Source organism: Perognathus longimembris, chromosome 6 (assembly GCF_023159225.1).
Source record: "Perognathus longimembris pacificus isolate PPM17 chromosome 6, ASM2315922v1, whole genome shotgun sequence".
In the NCBI taxonomy this organism is placed as follows: domain Eukaryota; kingdom Metazoa; phylum Chordata; class Mammalia; order Rodentia; family Heteromyidae; genus Perognathus; species Perognathus longimembris.
The window spans coordinates 11,200,588-11,223,095 of record NC_063166.1 but is presented as its reverse complement, the minus strand read 5'-3'; the positions used below and the strand labels follow the sequence as shown (position 1 = coordinate 11,223,095).

Genomic DNA, 22,508 nt, shown 5'->3' with positions numbered 1-22,508 from the left:
GGTTCCAGATTACCTGGAATTCATATCCAAGCCAATGGATTTTTCTACTATGAGGCGGAAGCTGGAGTCCCACCTGTATCGCACCTTGGAGGAGTTTGAGGAGGACTTTAACCTTATAGTTACCAACTGCATGAAGTATAATGCTAAAGACACAATTTTCCACCGAGCAGCTGTCCGCCTGAGGGACCTAGGAGGGGCCATCCTGCGGCATGCCCGGCGGCAGGCAGAGAACATCGGCTATGACCCCGAGAGGGGCACTCATCTTCCCGAATCACCCAAATTGGAAGACTTTTACCGCTTCTCCTGGGAAGATGGTGAGAAGCCTGGATGGGTGGGGAAGAGAATCTGGACCAGAAAGAGTCACAAGGATAGGGCCCAGAGGGCTAAGGGTCAGGGTGGGCCTTGGACTTTTAGAATAGACTAATGAGCAGCCAGGGGCACATACTGGAGTGTGGAGTAATTCCAAGGGTTAAAGATTAACTGTGTAGGGGCTGGAAATGTGGCTTAGTGGTAGAATGCTTGCCTAGCATGCATGAAGCCCTGGGTTCAACTCCCCTGTACCACATAAATAGAAAAGGCTGGAAGTGGCGCTGTGTCTCAAATGGCAGAGTGCTAGCCTTGAGCAAAAGAAGCTCAGGGTCAGTGCTCAGGCCCTGAGTTGAAACCTGAAGGACTGGCAAAAAAAAAAAGATTAACTGCACTAAGCACTTGGTAAGAAAAGAGTAGCTATTTAGAAAACTAAAGCCTTGCCAGGAGTCTTCCTCTCTCGGATCCATTTTGTGTGGCATTGAAGCACAGGGAAGAGTATAATGCTGGTATGAGCATGTTTTCATTCAGAAAAGTATAGATGAAGTACCATAAAAGTAGAATGCCTCTGAGTCCCACACTGCCTGCCCCTGCCCCCTGCCTGTCAGTGGCAACAGCCAAATAATCACTCAGCCTTATGCCTGATCCATGCAGCCTGTAATCATGGCTCTGTCAAGTGCTTGACTGTGAACTGCTTCCTGCAGATGTTTCCCACATTCTGACTTGGTCCCTGTGGCTGCCTTCCAGTTAGCAATGTTACAGGGCCAAGACCCCAGAGTGACAGTGCTGGAAGCCACTGGCCTAGACAGTCATACATCCAAAGGACTTGGTCTCTGTCTTGTCTTGAGCCAGGCAGTTCCTTCAGTTCCCTCTGTCCTCCCTTCTCCCTGGCAGTGGATAACATCCTCATCCCAGAGAACCGGGCACACTTGTCCCCAGAGATGCAGCTGAAGGAATTGCTGGAGAAACTGGATCTGGTGAGCGCCATGCGGTCCAGTGGGGCCCGTACCCGTCGTGTCCGTATGCTACGCAGGGAAATCAATGCCCTTCGACAGAAGCTGGCACAGCCCCCACCACTACAGCCGCCATCACTGAACAAGACCGTGTCTAATGGGGAGCTGCCAACAGGCTCCCGAGGGGATGTGGCTGTGCTGGAGCAAGTCCTGCAGGAAGAACCAGAAGATGATGGTGACAGAGGTGAGAGAGGGTCCCAAGCAGGAAGGATGTAGAAGTGGGTGAGAGGGGCAAGGGTTAAGCTGACATCTCTAGAGTACTGTCCTCAGGTTTAGATCTGACCCTGTGGGCATGCAGAATCCCTGGGCAGTGTCACACTTTCATATGCTCAGGGAGGGGATGATATTCAAAACATTGCATAATCAATAAGATTATCTATCACAGTAGATATTTATTGGCTAATGTATTGGATGGGGCTCCTGAGGGTCCCTGATGTGAATGTTTAGTTGCTGCATTATGTGTGTGTGTGGGGGGGGGGGGTTATTCAGCGAATTTCAGGTGCTGGAGTCTAGCAGCTAGCTTGCTTGCTATTTATTAGCCAGTTAAGTATTATGGTGGAGCTGGGAATGTGGTTTACTGGTAGAGTGCTTGCCTAGCATGCAGCCCCGGGTTCGATTCCTCAATACCACATAAACAGAAAAGCTGGAAGTGGTGCTATGGGTCAAGTGGTAGAGTGCTAGCCTTGAGCAAAAGAAGTTCAAGGACTGTGCCCAGGCCCCAAATTCCAACCACATGACTGGCCAAAAAAAAAAAAAAGGAAGCATAATATTTTGCACCTGATTAGCAGTTTTGCACATTCTAATTAAGTATCACCATACCTTCTCCCACTATATGTAGAGACTCTTTTTTTTTTTTTTTTTTGCTCTCTTTTTTTTCTTTTTAGTGCTGATAGTGCTGTTTGGACTCAGCACCTGTGCTCTTGCTTGGCTTTTTTGCTCAAGGCGGGTGCTCTTCCACTTGAGCCGTATCTCCACTTGTGGCTTTTTGCTGGTTAATTTGAGATAAGAGTCTTTTCTGACCAGGCTGACTTTGAACTTTGATCCTTAGAATTTAGCCTCGTGAATAGCTAGGATTATAGACGTGAGCCACCAGTGTCAACTCTGGAGAGGCTTAAAGCAGCTTAAGTTAGAGTGAGGATGGGGTGGGAAATACAGCCGAGAAGTAAAGACCGTACAAGTGGCTTGGACTCTTAATGGTCTTAACCCTGGAGCTGGCCAAGTCTTCAGGTTCATCTCAGGTAGAGGCCAGACTGCAAAAGGCAGCCAGGGAAGTGATTCTCAGAAACCTAGCAGCCTTATAAACTGAGCTGCTTCCCATCTTTCCCCATCACAAACATAATTGTCCCTTTCGTACCAGACCTTGGATCTGAGCCTGACTTGGAAAGTCTTATCAGTCAGTCCCAAAACTGAGATGAGAGTTAAATCTTTAGGAGATAGAGCCCAAATTACAGAAAATGGCCTGTTTTATTTTAGGTTGGCAGAGAATGGGAATATGGTTGGAGAAGTCACACTTGGCATTAGAGGGCTTTATGTCCATTGTGATTTTCCCGGCTCCTCATGTGGCAGGCAACATGCCTCTTATATGTCACTCCTGGGCTCTGATAGGACAGTCATGCACAGTGGACAAGCTGCTGCAGCCCCACCTCCAAGAGATTCAAGTAGGGAGGGGCTGGGAATGTGGCCTAGTGGCAAGAGTGTTTGCCTCATATACATGAAGCCCTGGGTTCAATTCCCCAGCACCACATATATAGAAAATGTCCAGAAGTGGCGCTGTGGCTTAAGTGGTAGAGTGCTAGCCTTGAGCAAAAAGAAGCCAGGGACAGTGCTCAGGCCCTGAGCCCAAGGCCCAGGACTGGCCAAAAAAAAAAAGAAATGTCAAGTAGGGAAGTCTGGGTTCTGAAGTTTGAAGATGACCAACCTATTTGGGAACCACTGATTCCCCTTGTGAATGCTGAGCTTGTCTATCACTTGGGTGATAGAAAACAAAATTGATAACAGATGAGAAAACACAGAAGTGAAAATTGTTCACCTGAAATCTGCCAGGCTAAGACTTAATTATTGATTAAGCTTTCTCAGGTATAGAGTGACATTTGTAACCCTCTCTTTTTTAAAGAAGTACTCTATCTTTAGAGATTTGGTTTCCTTTGATCTGGTTTTGGACGTAGGCATTAGGACCTTTTTTTTTTTTTTTTTTTTTTGCCAGTTTTGTGCGTTGAACTCAAGGCCTGAGCACTGTCCCTGGCTTCTTTTTGCTCAAGGCTAGCACTCTACCACTTGAGCCACAGCGCCACTTCTGGCTTTTTCTATACATGTGGTGCTGGGGAATTGAACCCAGGGCTTCATGTATATGCACTCTTGCCACTAGGCCATATTCCCAGCCCGAGGCATTAGGACTTTTAAGAAACTTTCCACTTGATTCTAAACATAACCAGGGTTGAGAACTATTAGCTTGGGTAAAAACTTTTTCCTACTTTACAACTTGGAATGTGTATCAAGCCTAATAATTACCCATACATTTCTATCCTTGGTTATCAGTGCCAGTTTCTGGCTTACAGGAGCAGACTGTTTCTAAAATGTTCAAGCAGGTTCTCTATTTCTCTAACAGATGACTCCAAACTGCCTCCCCCACCAACCCTGGAGCCCACTGGGCCTGCACCTTCCTTGTCTGAGCAAGAATCTCCTTCCGATCCCCCTACTCTGAAACCCATCAGTGATAGTAAACCTCCAAGCCGATTCCTCAAGCCCAGAAAGGTGGAAGAAGATGAGCTCTTGGAAAAATCACCTCTGCAGCCAGGGAGTGAGCCCTTGCAGTGCTTGCTCAGTGACAGTGGCATCAATAGACTGTCTCTCATGTCCCCCGACGCCTCTGTTGATGCGACTCTTGGTAGTGTGGGTCGCCGCACATCCGTCCTCTTCAAGAAGGCCAAGAATGGGGTTAAGCTTCAGAGGAGCCCAGATGGGACCTTGGAAAATGGGGAGGACAGTGGCATGATGAGCTCCCCTTCCTCTCCTGCCAGTATTGAGGATGAACACCATTCCCGGAAACGGCCAAGGAGCAGGAGCTGTAGTGACAGCGAGGGGGAGAGGTCACCCCAGCAGGAGGAAGAGACAGGTGACTCTGCCTGTGACTTCTCTTGCTATTTCTCATCTACTTTCCTGCTTTGCATTGCCAGCCAGCACCTTCCCCAGTTGGCTACCTCCCTAGCTGCCTCTGTTGAAGCCAGTAGTGGTACTGGGGGCTCCATACTTCTTCACAGTTGGTCTAGCATATGCATTGGGTCTGGGGAAATAGACTTTGAGCAGGTATTTTCAGAAAGCCAAATCGTATCTGGGGACTTTTTCAGCCTGAAAGGTATCCAAGGTTGCTCATGGCAGAATGGTTCCTACCTTCACTTCATCAAATATATCAGGCACTGTCTTAAGTACTAGGGGGGAAAATCCCTTTGAGCAGAATAGACTAAAATCTCTTTTCACTGGGCATCTGTGTCATTCCCATAACCCTAGCTGTTTAGGAGACTGAGGTTGAGGATTGAGGTTTATAGACAGCCTGGGCAGGAAAGTTTGTCATGAGAGTCTTACCTCCAAATTAAACAACAAAAAGCTGAAGTGGAGCTACGGCTCAAGTGTGTAGCTTAAGGGACAGCATTGAAGCCCTGAGTTTAAACCCAGGTGCTGGCACACATACAAAAATCTCTCTTGTAAGGGAAATAGGCTAAAAGCAAAAGGTCCAGATCAAGGTATAGACATCTTGGTTCAGATACCTGCTCTTACAGCTGTGACTTGACTCAGAGATTTCTGGCCAAGGTGTCTTGTTTTGCAGCACTTAAATCAGGTGCCTGGCTTACCTCCACACTGTTCTTGGCTCAGTTGTCAGAGCTGTAGGATTCTTGTGGTTAGAAAGAAATTGGATAGCTACGAGAGAAGATTCACAGCAAGGTTATGTGCCTGAGATGACATCCCTGGGGTATCTTCTGCCTCTAAAAGCTTCTTGCTGTAAACTGTCATTCATATTAACTAGCATTAACAAGCAAGAAGGTTTTAGCTTTGCTTCCCTTTGGTGAAGCTAAGGAATAAAGGGGAAGGGGGCCTAATATTTCAGAGCCCAATCTAGATGCTGGCTTCTGACTTCCTCATCCTGGGAAGAAGGTCTGGGCTGCTGTATAGTCCTGAAAACTCTCCGTTCCTCAACTTGCAACAGTTCTGCTAGATACCTAAGGTGTTGTGGACACAGAGCCCTTATCCTGCCCTGGCTTCTGGCACCATCCCCAAAGAATGCTAGCTGCTGCCAGCTCTGTGGTGGGGAGGGCATGTAAGTTTTTATCTCAAGAAGCAAGGCAGATGGACTCAAGAGACTCCTTGATAACTGAAATTTGAAATTAGAAGCATAATCCAAGGCCTTGTGAGCCTGCCAGGGTAGGGAACTCAATATTTTTCTATGTAGCAAAATAACAGTAGTTAGAGTCAGCTGTGTGCAATATTTTCCTTAGAGTAAGAAAATGGGAGGCAAAAAAATAAATAAAACGGGTCTGCTCATTGCCTGAGCCAGCAGTGTTGTCTCAAGCCTTTATCTTTGTCTCGCTGTCTCAACTCCCTGACACCCATTTCCCACAGAGGAGGAGCAGGCATCCTGTCTCATGTAGCACGTATCAGGAGAAGCGGGAATGCTGCACTCAGCTTTGTTCTGTGTTGTCTTTGGCAGGTGTGACCAATGGCTTTGGAAAACACACTGAAAGTGGGTCTGACTCGGAATGCAGTTTGGGTCTTGGTGGTGGACTGGCATTTGAAGCTTGCAGGTAAGAACTCCTGACTCCTAAAGCTTTGTCAGCAGCTCTCCCACCTCCCTCCATTCTCCATTGTGACAGGTGGGACATACTTCTTAACTCTGTTCTCAGCCCTGAAGCTCCTAGGAAACAGGATGACCCTTGACTCTCAGGTCTACTCTGAGAGAGGAGAACTGGTACCTATGCATTCTAGGGTTTATGTAGCTGAATAGCTTATTGCCCAGTGAAGTTACCATATGAGCCAGTGCCCCTTGTATAACCCGGCTTTATTGTGGGTCTAGCTTGTTAGTTTTGCCTTGACCTGTTGGGTTTCAAAGCATTGGTCTCATGCCCCTGTATCCTCTTTCTTCCCTACCCCCTAGTGCTGGGGATTAAACCCAGGGCTACACACAAGCCAGGCCATTGTCCTGTCACTAACATAACCCTAGCCCTTGGTTAGCCCTGAGTTTTTTGAGACAGGGTCTCAAGCACAGGCTGGCCTCAAACTCCTGATCCTCCTGTCTTAGCCTCCCAAGTACTAGGATTATAGGTGTGTACACCACACCTCTTTAGAGGTGGTGTAGGAATAAGGAACAAGCAGGTGGGAAATTTAGAATCGCCTTTATTGAACAAAGGACCCAACTCAGCCATCCTTGAACTGAGAAGGGACTAGTTTCCTTTCATCATTCTTTACCCTGATAACATTCTGTGACCAGAACCTTAAAGTTCCTTTCAGGTCCATGGTGCTTCATCATGTATTTGTAGAAATGAAAGAGCCTCAGAGCCACAAGGGAAAAATGACTAGTCCTAAAGGCTGATGTAATGGCCCACCACAACTATTGAGTAGCTCCTATATTCAGAGTAGGGGAAGAAATGTTTCCTGGCAGCACCCAAAGGCGAGTGTTTGGTTCTGAAGTATTTTCAAGGCAGTTAAGTGTCTGTTCTGTTAGGTGCTTCCACTACCTTGTCTACTGGGCTCCACATGGGGCCATGGAGGCCCTCTGCTACCCCCTTGACCCTCACTGTTTCCCTACTTTGATTCCTTTGTGATTTTTCTCCCAACAAAGCTTTAAAATTGCCCTAGCTTTCTTCCTCTCCATTGTATCCTTTAGAAATATAGGAAGAAAACAGTGTGTGTGTGTGTGTGTGTGTGTGTGTGTTTTACCAGGCATAGGGAGGACTGGTTTTATTTTATTTATTTATTTATTATTATTAATTTTTTTTTGGCCAGTCCTGGGCCTTGGACTCAGGGCCTGAGCACTGTCCCTGGCTTCTTCTTGCTCAAGGCTAGCACTCTGCCACTTGAGCCACAGCGCCACTTCTGGCCGTTTTCTGTATATGTGGTGCTGGGGAATCGAACCCAGGGCCTCATGTATACAAGGCAAGCACTCTTGCCACTAGGCCATATCCCCAGCCCCGAGGGCTGGTTTTAGAATCACAGAAAATGTTCCTAGTCTGCTCCCAGGTTATAATTCCTGCCTTCATTTAGAGTGATATCAGTAGGTGATTGAGGCAGTAGAATCATCTGGAGCTACACAATGAGTTCAAAACCAGCCTGAACTACAGAACTACATAGACCTTGTCTCAAAAAAAAAAACAAAAAAAAAAACACCAAAAAAACAAAAACAGGGGCTTTCTCATGCATGAGAGAGCCTAGAAGGCTCGTTAATTTGAATTGGGATGCGAACAAAATATTCCAGCTGTATCTTCTAGCCCTTGACCAAAAGGTAGAGAGTGTACTAGACTCCCTCCATGAAAGAAAGGGCACCCTTCCCAGTTAAGACACAAGAAGCAAGCCAGGCCAGGATTTTGGTTTGCTTATTGATTCAGGTGGTGTTTGCCTTTGTGTAGATTCCAGTCCAATGCCACTGATTTTTTCTGCTGCTGCTGCTTGATATAGACCAATAACCTTGGAAGGCATTTTCTTTTGAACTCGGTAATTTTCAGTGGAATGTCAGCTTTCAAAATGGGAGATCTAAGGGCTCTAAGTACAGTAGGGTGTTTTTTTGTGTGTGCATCTTGTGTGCTAGTGCTTGAACTCAGGGCCTTGGCCCTGCCCCTGAGCTTCTGTACTCAAGGCTAGCACTCTACCACTTGATACACGTTTCTGGCTTTTTTGTTAGTTAATTGGAGATTGGAGTCTCATGGACTTTCATGCTGGAACTAGGCTGGCTTTGAACCACCATCCTCAAATCTTAGCCTCCTGAGTAGCTAGGTTTATAGCCATGAGTCACCCATGCCTGATGAACTATAGTTTTTGTTGTTGTTGCTGTTGTTTCCTTTCCACTTTATGCATAAATGCATAAAGAAAGATCTGATTTTTTAAGACCAGAATCATCCCAGAATTAGAAATAGCCTTGAGAGAACTGATCACTAACCCATTCCTCCTCATCCATCTGTCCCTTGGTTCATCTTTTCTGTCGGTTTTCTGAATAGGTTGGGGCTGGGGCTGCAACCTCTTTCTGTTGGTCACTCATCCAACTACTTACAATAAACACCTATTGGAAGTCAGGCACTATTCTACATTGATAAGGATCTGTTCTTCTGGAATTTGTCTAAAAGGGGGAAATGGAAGTTGAGTCAGTACACAAGATAATTATAGATTGGGTTGCTTCCTTAGGCCTGGATAACTTGGATGGGTAACTGAAATGCAGTCCTGGATGTCAGAAACACCTGCAGATATTAGTGCTGCATCCTACTTAATTGAAACCTTTCTCAAAGCTTAGCATTCTGTAATGTAACAGTAGTTTAAAAATTACCTTGAGTAAAGCATTAAAATGTACTGCCTTCAATGTAATAACTACAACTGCCATTTACTAGATAATGTAGTATGGCCTTATGTATTAACTTCTTAAATCCCATTAACACCCTGAGGGGAACTCTTCTTTCAGAGACATTAAGTAACTTTCTCAGGGTCACAGAACGAATGAGAAGAGTTGGGTTTTGAACTTTACAAGTCCAGCTCAAGTTTCATTACTTGGCTACTTTGCTATGTTCTTTTCTGTTGTATGCCTGGGTTTTATTTGAGCAAAGTTTTCTTAGCATAAGGATAAAAGTCAGTTGACCAGAGAACCATTTAAGTCTGGGCAGACAAAAGTCCTCAGCCACATTAGTTTTACCTGGAAGCTCTTGCTTTTGCTGTACATTTGTATTGCATATGAAGCTCTTTGAAAACACTGATGCTGGATGATCCCCAGTTAAACCATTGTTCTGCTATCCCAGATTTGCTTGTTACCCTCTAGTCTTTGTCTAAAATATACTTTACCTCTCTGTAGTAGCCATGTTTTTAAAAAATTGGTCTACTTTTTAGTGTAAGAAAAAAAATCCATCTCTATCCAAGAAAAACTTCACACATAAACCAGAGAAGTGAGTAGATTTTTTTCAATTTGAAAATGTCTTTTCTAATTCTGGAAGTAAGATGTGTCCATTATAGAAAATGTGGAAGCCACATTTTAGACCCCACTATCAGTTGGTTTCTGCAGATGAAGAATGTAAACCACAGGGTAAGACGTTCTAGACAAATGTGAGATGACCGCTCCTCATGTCAAGGCTGCGGAGGCTCTGGATGGATTGACCAGAGATTGGGTGACCTTTCTGTGGATGAAGTCTGAGGAAGTTGCACAGGAAGTAGCGCGGCTCCACTTGGGTTAGCAGTAGGAAAGCAGGAGTGAGTGTGATGGCCATTGAAGCTGCTCATCTCACTCCTTTCCCTGCTCTGTATGCAGTGATCCGGTGCCCCCCAAACGCAGCCGTGGGAAGCCAGCTTTATCCAGAGTGCCCTTCCTGGAAGGTGTGAATGGAGACTCCGACTACAGTGTCTCAGGTGAGGAGGGTGTTGAGACAGAGTTGGGGAGCCATACTGTCTAGGGAGCCAGTTCTGTGGGCTGCTGCACTCACTGCTGGTGCTTAGAACCATGCAGCCTGTCCTTGAGCTCCCCAAACTCTTGGTCACTGGCCTAAGAGATGGCCCCTGCTTCTAAGCCAGTCCTATATACCAAAAAAAAAAAAATTACCTGAACTGACTAAGCAGTATATACCCATAGTAACAAACACCAAAAACATACAGAAGGGTATTCAATGAAAGCCAAAGCCTCACCTCCCTGGAGGACCAGTGCATTTTCTAGTGTGTCTTACCTAACTCTCCCCTGTATATACAAGCCCAAACCTGTGTTTCTATTTGTGAGTAGAGAAGCCTAACAGATACATGTTCCTCTAAATCATTCCTTTGTTCCACTTAATAATACACCCTGGAGATTCTTCTGTGCTTTGTCTTGGCAGCCTAGAGTTCCATTGTATAGAGAGGTACTTTCATTTGTTTAGCTAGCCCTGTGACGATGGACATTTAGATTGTTTTCACATATGATCATAATCACTATTGCATTAAGCTAGCATATCTGTACATAGATCATTTTATATTTCTGGGGACTATATGTATGATAGTGAAATTGTTGAATTAAAAGAAGTGTGCTTTTTGATTTTGATGGGTATTGCCTGTCTGTGCTCACTAATCAGTGATAGCCTGTTATCACTGAATCTTACACATAATTTTGTCGTTTTACACTGAACCCATGACCTTGGACCAGTAAAATAAAGGACAGAGCCATTCCAGGAGGAGGGGAGGGGCCAGGAGTGGTGCTCAGGTGGAGTAGGTACAAAATGGTCAGTTCTCTGAGCTCACCCTTATCCAGCCCTGTGTACTGTGGATGCTCTGTCTTTGAGATTTCCATTTGTTACGCAAGCTCCAAGACTTCTTTGCCCCTTTCCTTTCCCAACTGCTTCTTCTCCCTTAGCATTATTCCCTTTCTTGTATGTGTGGTGATGGATGCTTGCCTGTGTGTCTCATTACTCTGTGTGACTGTTAGCACCCAGAAGGCAGGGCTCATGGCTAGATGAATCTGTACAACAGCTAAGCTTGAAACCAGGAGCAGATTGGCATACTTTGTGCTTCTGGTGATGACATTTTATTCCTTCTTTAAAAACCCAACCTTTTAAATGATGCTGAAAAATTTTTTTAAAGGGAATTAACCTCTCAGTTCCATCATCTTAACATGGTTATCTTCATTTCTCTGTGTTGCTTTCTGTTTAGACATTTTTTTTTAACAAAGTGCTTATCTAAAATGTGTACTTTTGTACTTGCTTTTTAGAAAAAACTTTTTTATCTCCTATTTTTTCATGTTGGCACATAATCTTGATGAATCTCATATTACTGGAACAAGATATGTAACCATTTTAAAGTTAACAATTCTACTGTTAGACATTTAGTTCATCTCCAACTTTTTTATCTTTTTTTTTTTTTTTTTTTTGGCCAGTCCTGGGCCTTGGACTCAGGGCCTTAGCACTGTCCCTGGCTTCTTCCCGCTCAAGGCTAGCACTCTGCCACTTGAGCCACAGCGCCGCTTCTGGCCGTTTTCTGTATATGTGGTGCTGGGGAATCGAACCTAGGGCCTCGTGTATCCGAGGCAGGCACTCTTGCCACTAGGCTATATCCCCAGCCCCCATCTCCAACTTTTAACATTACATATATAGTGAGCTCACATTTTTTGCACAAAATCCTTTTATTCATTTGTAAAGTTGTTTTTCATAGAATAAACTGCTGAGGAAGGAACTTACTGGAACAGATGGTTTATCTACTTTATCCCGAGATATACTGCCAAATTACATTGTGAAAGGATTGCCCTGGTCTGTGGTTTCATCTGCAGTGTGTGACTGCACACGCTTCCACTCAGCCTTCCTCTTCAGCATTGGATCTTACTGGCTGTTATCTCTCTAGAGTCAGAACACTATGGCTGGGCTGGGAATGTGGCTTAGTGGTAGAGCGCTTGCCTAGCATATATGAAGCCCTGGCTTCGATTCCTCAGCACCACATAAACAGAAAAAGCCGGAAGTGGTGCTATGGCTCAAGAGGTAGAGTGCTAGCCTGGAGCAAAAAGAAACCAGGGACAGTGCTCAGGCCCAGAGTTCAAGCCCCAGGACTGGCAAAACAAAACAAAAAAGTATGGCTTTATTCTTTTTAAGTATTTTTTTAAATGACAAGTGAATGATACTGTTTCCTTAAAAATAGAATTGCCGCTCTGTCAGAATGGATCCTTGGTTGAGTGAACAGCCCCCTCCCGTCCTCCATTTTTAGGGACGAGGAGGGAGGAAAGAATTCTCAGAAGTATATTGACAAAACACTCATACATTGGTCTCATGTCCTGGATAGAGAACAAAGTAAGCTGAGTTGTCCCTGCCCCGAGATGGACTCCTACTATAAGATTCTGACAAAAGCAAGCACATGCTGGGCATGGTGGCAGAAAATGATCATCCTCACACTGAGATAGGATGGAGAGCCTAAGGTCAGCTTGAGCTACATATGGAATTCAGGATATCTCTGAGCGACATAGTGAGACCTTGTCTCGAAGAAAGAAGGGCTGGGGGTATAGCTCAGTCATAGAATACTTGTCTCGTATGCTCAGGCCCTGGGTTCAATCCCTAACTCTGGGGGAGGTGAGGAAACGGTCACAAAAGACCTGCAGACCTGCTTGGCTCTGCTGATTGCTATGACCTAATGGCCCAGTGTGGCCTAGTCTAAAGTACCTCATTAGCAGTAGGTTTTTACTGGGTAGGATGTCCTTTCCAGACAGTTTTTCCATGAAACCCCCATCACTAAGACTCAGGGCATTACAGTGGTATGGGGCTTGTCCAAGCTGGGGTTTTGGCTCCTTTCTGAGGCCCTGGAGATGAAGCAGTCACATTTTTCCCAGGGAAAGCCATTCTAGGGTTCAGGTTCAGAGGTTCGTAAACTGGCCTGCTGCCTGTTTTTCAAATGGCTCGTGAGCTAAGAATGTTTGTATGTTGTTAAATGGCTAAAAAGAAAATCAAAAGAAGAATGGTTGGCATGTTATAATATGAAAATGACAGTTTTTATTGGGACATAGCCACAAAGCCATGGCTTTCCTCACGTTGCAGCAACAGTGGAACAATTGGACAGAGACCACACGGCCCATAAAAACTGAAGTGTTCACTATTTGGCCATTCAAAGAACTAGTTTGCTGATTCCTGATCTAGTCTAGAATCTCTTTAAGGAGAGAGCAGAGAAAAGGAAGGGTGGAGGGCCTGTTGCTGACTCATTCCTGGGCTGCCCCAATCAAATGAAAACCACAGGCAGGGCTTTGGGGTACCATTCCAAGTCCCCTTTGGGCACTGTTTCCTCCCCTCCCCCACCCCCAGGCAGAAGCCTCCTGATGCCCTTTGAAGACCGCGGAGACCTGGAGCCCTTGGAGCTGGTGTGGGCCAAGTGCCGAGGCTATCCCTCCTACCCTGCCTTGGTGAGTCTGCCCCAGACGCCACCCACCTGCTTACCTTGGGCGGCTCTGGCTCTTGCCTTGCCTTGGGGGCTTATCTGATTGGATCAAGCCAGCGGGAAGTGGTGGGAGTCAGTGCCTTTAGCTGCAGAGGGAGGGGGGCTTACCCCGGCCTGTGCTGGGCAGACCAGCTAGGGTCCCAGCTGGGAAGACTCAAAATAGATGAAAAGTACGAACACTAGGGTTCTTAGAGTTTTAAATAGCACTTCTTTATTTGCTTATGTGTAAAAGAAGAGATTTAAAATACTGTTAATACTGCTTGGATGCTTTATTAAACATCTGTTGTTCTAAGTCCTTGAAAGGCAGAGGCAAAGTGTCATTCCTATTTTGTAGGAAAGAGAACATAATCTGTTAACCATGGTCAGCCAGCTAACAAATGGCAGAGTTGGAATTTAAGCCCAAGGCTCAATATGTGTAATGTCAAAGCTTGTGTTCTGAGCCACTGAGTTCAAAATTACCCATAATTGTGTCTGTTCAGGGATTACTTGATAGATATCCACTGTTTTTTAAATAATTCATAAATATACATGTATATGAGACTGTGTTCTGTTTTTAACCTCCATCACATCAGTTTAATGACTGTTTTCAGTTGTGTCTGTGTGCCATATTTTAACTTACTTCCTAGCTACTCATTGAGATGGATTTTCACTGTGGTGAGCCGCAGTGAATGTCACCATAGCTTTACCTTTGCACATTCATGATTCTTTCGCTGAATTCTTTGGGATGCCTTCTGGGGGAGAGTCTATGTAGAATTCTGATAGGGGTTGCCAAGTTGCATGAAGGCTCCAGTTTATACTTCTACTAGCAGTAGCTAAAACTCCCATCTTTACCACCTAGATTAAGTTGTCTGTTAGAACTGTTTCTCCGTCAAAGATGGAATGTCCACTCAGCCCTGGAAGATAACCACTAATTCTAAATCTTTAGGGTGTGTCAGAATCACCTGGAAGAATTTTTTAAACTGAGTCATCACCACCCTAGGACTACCAAATAACATTCTCGGAGGCATGAATATTTTTCCAGAAGTTTTTTTTTTTAGGTGATGTGTAGTCCAGAGTAGGAACTACCCAGCCTCTCAGTGTATACAGAACTCTTCTCCTGCCCTGTCCCCATCTGCTCAAGAGCTTAACAGCAGCCTCTTTTAAGTTTAAGAGGGTGGGCACTTAGATTCTATCAGGACAGATAGGGAAACTCTCAAAGGGATTATACAATTTGCTGGAGCTTCTTTGGGACTCATCTTGCATTTCTCCTCTCCTCAGCAGTGGCAGGTGTGGAAAGTTCCACAGTGTGATCCAATAGCTAGAGACCTGGGGCCAGGAGCTGTTTGGTCACAAGGTTCTGGGGTTAGCCAGGCTGAGACCACAGAAACCTCAGTGTAGGTCATTAAGGAAGTGATTGACACTGTGCAGGCTTGAGCGTCTATTTAAACCTTACCATGCAGAAAAGCCGGTCTAAAACTCATGTTTTACAAAGAAATTTAACCACCACCTGAACACATCCTATTTTAATTTCTATGCTCTCAGTGCTTTCCTATGCCTACTTCAATGTGTATTTATTTGCATGCTGTATTGTAATCTTTTTCTTCAAACTGTCTTTTAAACAAATGTATTTTCTTGGTTTGAGATTTTTTAAATTTAATTTTATTAACAAGGTTATGTACAGAGGGGGTACAGTTACATAATAAGGTAGTACATTTCTTGTCATATTTGTTACACCCTCCCTCATTTTTCTTTCCCTTCCCCAGTTCAGATAAGCATATATACAATATCCAGTGTACCAAAATCATATACAGTGACCACAGGGGGTACGCCAAAGGGAATTCACCTAGTACATTAAACATAATGACAACAATAAAGTCCTCCTGTTTCTATTGAGATTTTTTTTTAAGGGGAGGCATAAAAGTAGTGTACTACATTATAGGAAAGCAACACAAACACATTATTTTCACATGTTGACTCTGAAATATTTACATTGTTCCTCCTTTTCTTGTTCACATATTATAGTTACATATAGTGTATGGTTTATTTATTGTATAAGATCGTAAATTTTAACGCAAGCTTTATTTCCATGCCATTTTACATCTGCATAGCATTCATTGAGTGAATGGGCTGTTTCTTACTTTGGGGGATGAAAGCTGTCCTCAGGAGGCATACTTAGCCACCTTGCTTTTGCCCTCAGGAAGTTTTTTTACAGTCCACCCTCTGGAGCTAGCATGCTGCCGTCAAGATGGAACATATCAAAGTAGCCCACACTCTAGTGGCAGGCAAGCAAGTTTAGAAGGGCTGTTAGGATTGTTCTTCAGGACCCTTAGCTTTAGTTTCAGGAGGATTAGCAGGCTGGGAGATAAAATTTGGATCAAACTTACAGCTGGCAGGTGGAATAGGGGGTGAGTTTTTTTCTTAAACTCTTCACCAGAGCACCTGCTTTCAGCTGCTGGTCTTGAGAGGGATGTGGGAAACTGGCAGACACCCAAGGGTAACTAGCTAATGAGAGAAGTTTATTATCAGAAGAGGCCCACTGGGACAGAGTATAGGAATTAAGACTGCTCCGTCTCTAGAGAGGGCTGCTTCCTTGGTAAACTTCCAAGTGTGCACAGATTATCAGCCAGCTTCTCTGGAAGCAAGGGCTGTACAGGAGGTGGCTTGGCTGAGCATTTGGTTTTAGTTCAAATGTCTGATTTTAGTCTGGCCCTGCCTTCAACCAGCTCTGTTGCTCTCCTGCACCTGTCAACTAACCTGTCAACTAACCTGTCAGTAGACTTCTCAGCATCAGTAAAACATTTAAATGAGATGATCTGTGAGTTATTAGAGTTCTGGAAACTTAAAAGTGCTCTACACCCAGAGAATTATTGTTTTGTCAATGCTGCTGGCATTTTTGCTAAGCACCTGCTCTGAGCTAGCCAGTGGGTACTGAGTGTAAGAAACAAACAGAACAGGCCTGGCACCAGTGGCTCACGCCTGTAATCCTAACTATTCAGATGGCTGAGATCTGAGGATCATAGTTCAAAGCCAGCCTGTGCAGGAAAGTCAGTGAGACTCTTATCTCCAATGAACCACTAGAAAACCAGAAGTGGCGCAGTGGCCCAAAGTGATAGAGTACTAGCCTTGAGCAGAAGAGCTCAGAGACAGTGCCTAGGCCCAGAGTTCAAGCCTCACAACCAACAAAAAAGAAAGAGCAAGACACCCAGCTACTGCCCTTTGGGAGCTTGCTGCCTCAAGGCTTAATTCCTTCAGTAGTCCTTGATTCTAAGCACATCATTTTCCTCACCACTGGCCCTGCAGGCTCAATCTTCCATGTCCTCTCTGGTCTTTCTGTAGAGATGACCCATATGTATCTGGCCCAGACAAGAATTACAGCCAGACAGTAATGTGGTGGGCAGATACTTGTACATGGAACTGCAAGACCATTCCTCTTGCCAATGCAGAAGCCTTCATAGCCATGGTCTTTAGGCAAGACCCCTGAGTATTTGAGATGGATTATAAAAGTGAATTCAGGGGAGCGGGGAATAGCCTCTTCTTTCCTCTCTTTTCTTTTGGTCAGTTGTGGGCCTTGAACTTGGGGCCTAGATGCTGTCTCTGAGCTCTTTTCCTCAAGGCTAGTGCTCTACCCCTTTGAGCCATAGCACCACTTAGGGCTTTGGGGTGGTTAATTGGAGATAGAGTCTCACTGACTTCCCTGCCTGGGCTTGCTTTGAACTGTGATCCTCATATCTCAGTAGCCATGATTATGGGTGTAAGCTACTGGCACCTGGCCTTCTTTCTCTTATGGGACATTGAGCAGAAGAGGTTTGCCTATCCAGTTTGGATATCAAAGATAGTCCACTCAGTCCTGACACCCACACCCTCACCCCCTGTAGGCTTCCTGCTACTTCTCTCCTGGCTCTGGGGCCGTTAATCCTTGGAGCACTTTCCCTCACAGGAAGGACTGGAACAGGGCTGGAAGATTAAAACCGTGAACCAGGAAACAGCCAAGGCTTCCATTTGGGGGTTCTGTGGGTCATGGTAGATACCATCTTTTCCATCCCTTGATTGCAGGCAGAATTATAAGTATGGCTTAGATGTGGAGTGCTTTTGTGGCTTATCTGGCAGTTAGGGTCCCTGAATACCTACCCTGTCCCATTAAGTTCTCGACTCCTTTCTGCCTCCAGATCATCGATCCGAAGATGCCCCGAGAAGGCCTCCTGCACAATGGTGTCCCCATCCCTGTCCCCCCACTGGACGTGCTGAAGCTGGGAGAGCAGAAGCAGGCAGAGGTTGGAGAGAAGCTCTTCCTTGTCCTCTTCTTTGACAACAAGCGCACCTGGTGAGTGGTACTGTGGTCCTGAACCCCTGCCTGGGTGTGAGTTCCAGGTGAAGGGACAGGCTTTACCAGATAGCTTGCCCTTAATGATAATGGAATGCTACCATGTATCTAATAGCATGTCTAGGAATGGGATCGCAGGTGAGGCTCCCTGAGAAATGCTCTGTGGCTGAAATTTGAGTCAGGAGGCCTCCTCAGGACTCTTGAGAATGAAGTCTACAACTCTGGGTAAGGGACAAAGTCAAACTAGTGCACTTGAAGCAGACCTTATTTAGCTCATCCTCTGGGAGCTTGGGGAAGGAAAAGGGGGAGTTGGGGCCATCTCTGGTGAGGGAGGGGCCTTGCCCAGGTAGCTCCGGGGCAGATGATTCCTGGGAGGAGGCAGCTGAGAGCCTATCCCTGGCCCCAGTCCCAGCAGCTAGGAAAGCAGGTCTCAGTGCTAAGGGGTATTGTTCTCTATGAGGGACCCACTCACTCCCATGGTGTAGGTGTCTCGGTATCAGCAGGAGAATGCTGTCATTTCTGCTTCTGTAGAATTAGGTAGAATCATCTGGCAAAAATGCTGATACTAATAACTGCTATTGAGTGCTTACTCTGCCTGTCTACAAATTGCTATTTGATACATAATTATGTTTAATCTCACTTAAGTCTTAATCCCATCACAGTCTATTTTTTCCTTATAAGAAAACTGAGATTTAGAAAGCCAAGACTCAAGCCTGATATGGTAAAATAACCTGTAATCTCAGCACTCTGGAATCTGAGACAGTGTAAGGTTTGCCAGAAAGGAAACCCACCACATGGTTCAGGCAGAAAGGAGTTTATTGGGGGGAAAAGCAAACCACCAGCCCACATAAGATGGAGGCATGGGGAGACAGAGGAGAAGGAAGAAGCGAAAAAGAGAGGAGAGAGTAAGAGAGAAAAGGGAAAGAGCGGGGACTGTGTTGAGCCGGATTATATAGGGAAAGGCGGGAGGTGTGGCCAGGTGGATTGGATGTGACCTCAGAGAAGGAGGAGAGGTAACTGCCTCCGAGGAGATGTGCCAGTTACCTAGGTAACTTAGGTACTGGGTGCAGACGTAAACAGGTGGGGGGCATCTGCATGGAGCTTTCCTGGGGGGTGGACCTTACAAACAGGAGAATCATAAATTTAAGGCCAGCATAGATTACATAATGAGAGCCTATCTTAAAAAAATAAATCATCAAGTCAGACTGGGTACTGGTGGCTCACGCCTGTCATCCTAGCTTCTCAGGTGGCTGAGATCCGAGGAATCCAGTTTGAACCCAGCCAGGGCAGGGAAGTCAGTGAGACTCCTTTATCTCCAATAAACCACCAGAAAACCAGAAGTAGAGCTGTGGCTCTAGTGGTAGAGTGCTCGCCTTGAGCAGAAAAAGCTCAGGGACAGCACCCAGACCCTGAATTCAAGCCCCACAGTGGATTAAAAAAGCAAGTCTAGATTCCATTGACAGAATGGGGTACAAACCAAAATCTGGTTTCAGAGGGTGCACATTCAGTTTACCTGGGAGTTTAAAACACACACCATCAGTCTTTGGGAGCTTAAAACTCATTCTTTCACTGTCTTACATACACTGTCTCTCTTTATCTCCCTCTCTCCCATCTCTCTTCCTCTCTCTGTCAGCCCCTAGGAGACCCATGGATTTTCAGCATCATCTCTATTTCTACCCATGGTGCCCTAGTTCCCCAAGGCAGAGTGAGGCTCGGTGCCCTCCAGGGTCACGCAGGCCACTCTGTGAGGTGGCAGAGGAGTCCCTCTTGGCTCCAGAACCAAGGGAAGGCCTAGCAGCCAAACAGGACCCATGCTGTTCCTTCTGCCCCTGCATCCTGTGTTGACTGCCCTCTCTTGCCTGACTCTTGGTGGCTTTTCCATGGAGTGTCCCAGCCCCTCCGGTTGGCCTTGTGTGCCCTAGGCAGGTGAGCCCAGAGGAGCCCTGAACAATCCACCACACAGTCCAGTGTCTTAACTGTGCTTGCATTGCAGGCAGTGGCTTCCTAGGGACAAGGTCCTGCCCCTGGGTGTGGAAGATACCGTGGACAAGCTCAAGATGCTAGAAGGCCGCAAGACCAGCATCCGCAAGTCAGTGCAGGTGGCCTATGACCGTGCAATGATCCACCTGAGCCGAGTGCGGGGGCCCCACTCCTTTGTCACCTCCACCTACCTGTGAGGGCAAGGCTGTGCCTGTGTCTGCCCCACCTCCCCTCCATCCATGGGCACAGAGAAGCTTCTCCTGCCCCTGCCAGATGGAGGGCCAGCAGCTTCCGCTTGTCATGGCAGGCCAGGGACTGGACCGTGTCCCTGCGAAGGGAAAGACTTCAGTTCTGACCAATCACATGGTTCCCCTGGAGGGCCTGCTATGTGCCAAAAACTTCTGCCCGAGGTCCCTCGGGATATTCCACTGAAGAACCACTTAGAAGTAGAAACAGCTGTGGGGCTTGAGCCCAGCGGAGGAGCTGGACTTGGCCCAGAAGAAAAGAGGTCCTGGGCTCCTTGAGGGGCTACGTGGCTCCCTCTATCCCCTTCCCAGCTAACCACACCTCAGGGCGGGCGAGGTTCTGATACTGATCCCAGAGACGCTGTGGATGCACGAGGGTCCCTTGGGGAACCCCATGGAGCTCCCCTTCTCCCCTCACTACCCATTCTCACACCTCCCTGCCTCATCTCCACACCTAGCCCTGCACTGCTTTCTTTACTTTCTCTCTTGTGCCAATTTGACAGAAACATCACCAAACTAGTCTTTTTTCTTTAATGTCTTATTCCCCTTCTTGCCCAAGAACTCTGCTAGGTGGATCTCTCTGCCAGCTCGTCAGGGCTCAGGCAGAGGCCAGCCCTTCCTGGGAGGGTCCTGTCCGCCAGTACACCATCCCACACTATAGACCTCTACTGCTGCTGCTGTGCTGAGGGCCTGCTGTGTGCTGTGCGCATGTGCACTGCGAGTGGGGCCAGGGTCCCTCCTGCCCCCTCCTCCCGCTGTGCGGTAGCCTGAGGCTGGCGTATGCTGTCTGTCTGCCCACCTGGACGACCAGGGTGGTGGGGTGGAGCAGGCCCTCCAGCCGGGAGTGCCCTCTGCCCTGCTCCACTCTAGTGGCTTTTCTTTGTCTGCATCTGCGGCCTCAGGCCTCACTTTCTACCATCATGGACAGCATGGCACTGCCCTTCAGCTCTTTCCGCCGCCAGGCTCTGCTGCTCCTGCTTCCCAAACCAGGGAATGCACTCCTTTTATTTCACACCCTGTCTCCTTCCCTCCTCCACCTCCTCCCAAACTCCACCTTCTCAAAACGGAAGGGGGTGGGGAAAAACTGTGAATGAGGAATGCTGATTTGACAAAACAGCGTAACTTTCAGAAGCTTTGACGTCTGTTTTCTGGACGTTTCTTTTCACCTCTTAAGCACCAAAGTCGCAGGCCAGGTTGCAGGCCACTGATCGCCATGTTGATTTTTAACTTGATGTTCTTTTTAATTGTTTGAAATTTTTCATAGGGGAGTTTTGGACAAAACAAAGTCACTGGGGAGATCACTGCCATTTTTACACGCACAACTTTTTAAAAATGCAGCCACACACCAACTTCTTATACGGGACACGAGCCAGAGTTTAAAAGGGAACCAACAAAACTATAGCATAATGGATAGGATTTTGGATTTTGTACCATAACAAAAACAATACAGCATATGGCTAAGGAAGGACATGGTGTATATAATTGTATAATACTGTTCTAAATTATTCAGGCCTATACTTTCCATTCTTGGAGTCCTCATTGTGTGGCCACGTGACGTGGTGTATTTAAAGGAGCCAACATGTCCCCTCCCCAGGTAGTTGGTCAGCTGTGGACTCTGTGACCTTTGTCTAAACCTGTGTTACAAGATCGCGGGTCTCTCTCTTGCTCTTTCTCGCTCTCTCATCTCTTTTCCCCAGCACATTCTCTTCTTAGTCTCTCTCTCTTTCAGTCTCTGAGTCTTTCAGTCTCTGAGTCTCATTTTCTTCAAATGAAGGAGAAGCGGCTCAAATCCTGCTGTGGCATGGGGCCCGTGTGTCTCTGTCGCGTCTGCTGTGAAGCACATGATGCTCTATTTATTGTAGAAAGTTGACTTTATTTGCTTTCTAGAATTGTTTATAACAGATGGTATAAGAGAGGTAATAAACAGAGAAAACTCTATGCCTGTAAAGATTACAAAGTTAATTTTACCTACTATAATATGACTGTCGGAAACTTATTTTCTCGCTGAGAAATAAATGTTCTAATGGGCATCAGTTGCTGTGCAGTGTTTGCTGAATCACGGGGCCACTGAAGTACAACTGTCCACCGCCTCCTCCAAAGGCTGGGCCGTTAAGAATGGGCCTGTCACTGGAGAGGGCTCTGTCTGTCTCTTGGGCCTCTGGGAAGGGTGAGAAGATGGGCCCTGACTTTGTTTCTCTCCCAGAGCCATGGGAGGGCCAGCCTCCTCTTCCTATGCCTCAGCTTCTCTGTGGCCACGTTCCTTGAGCTGTTCATTCATGTTCATTCAGCTGGAGAAGTGGCACCACTGGCATCTTCCTACCAAGCCTGCCAAGCTGAGACCGAAGGACGCAAAAGCCTCGTTTGCTGTTCCATGTAGATGGACAGCTGGGGCCTGGGGGCCAGGGGCACACAGCCTGACCTCTCTTCATTGAGTGGGCCTCACCTTTGTTTTACAGACATGAGCAAACTGCTAAGACTAAGACAATTGACTGTCATTGCCTAAGTAAGAAGTGGTGGCAGAATCCTGGGCCAGGTGACAGAATCCAGGCCAGGGCCTTGTGG

At 46.3% G+C, this 22,508-nt stretch overlaps 1 protein-coding gene across 5 annotated transcripts in view; it reads left to right on the top strand.

The window, feature by feature from the left end:
* Positions 1-21,979, top strand: part of Brpf3 (bromodomain and PHD finger containing 3) — a 38,150-nt gene extending 16,171 nt beyond the window's left edge. For 4 of the 5 annotated variants that reach the window (XM_048347872.1, XM_048347871.1, XM_048347873.1 and 1 more), the window contains 8 exons: positions 2-314; positions 1,201-1,503; positions 3,925-4,431; positions 6,019-6,112; positions 9,805-9,902; positions 13,289-13,386; positions 17,567-17,721; positions 19,715-21,979. In XM_048347872.1, coding sequence (XP_048203829.1) covers positions 2-314; positions 1,201-1,503; positions 3,925-4,431; positions 6,019-6,112; positions 9,805-9,902; positions 13,289-13,386; positions 17,567-17,721; positions 19,715-19,898 — 1,752 coding nt within the window. In that variant the 3' untranslated portion in view covers positions 19,899-21,979. The remainder of the gene's footprint in view (position 1; positions 315-1,200; positions 1,504-3,924; positions 4,432-6,018; positions 6,113-9,804; positions 9,903-13,288; positions 13,387-17,566; positions 17,722-19,714) is intronic. The other variant, XM_048347874.1, reaches the window with a different exon arrangement.
* Positions 21,980-22,508: the final 529 nt, after the last annotated feature.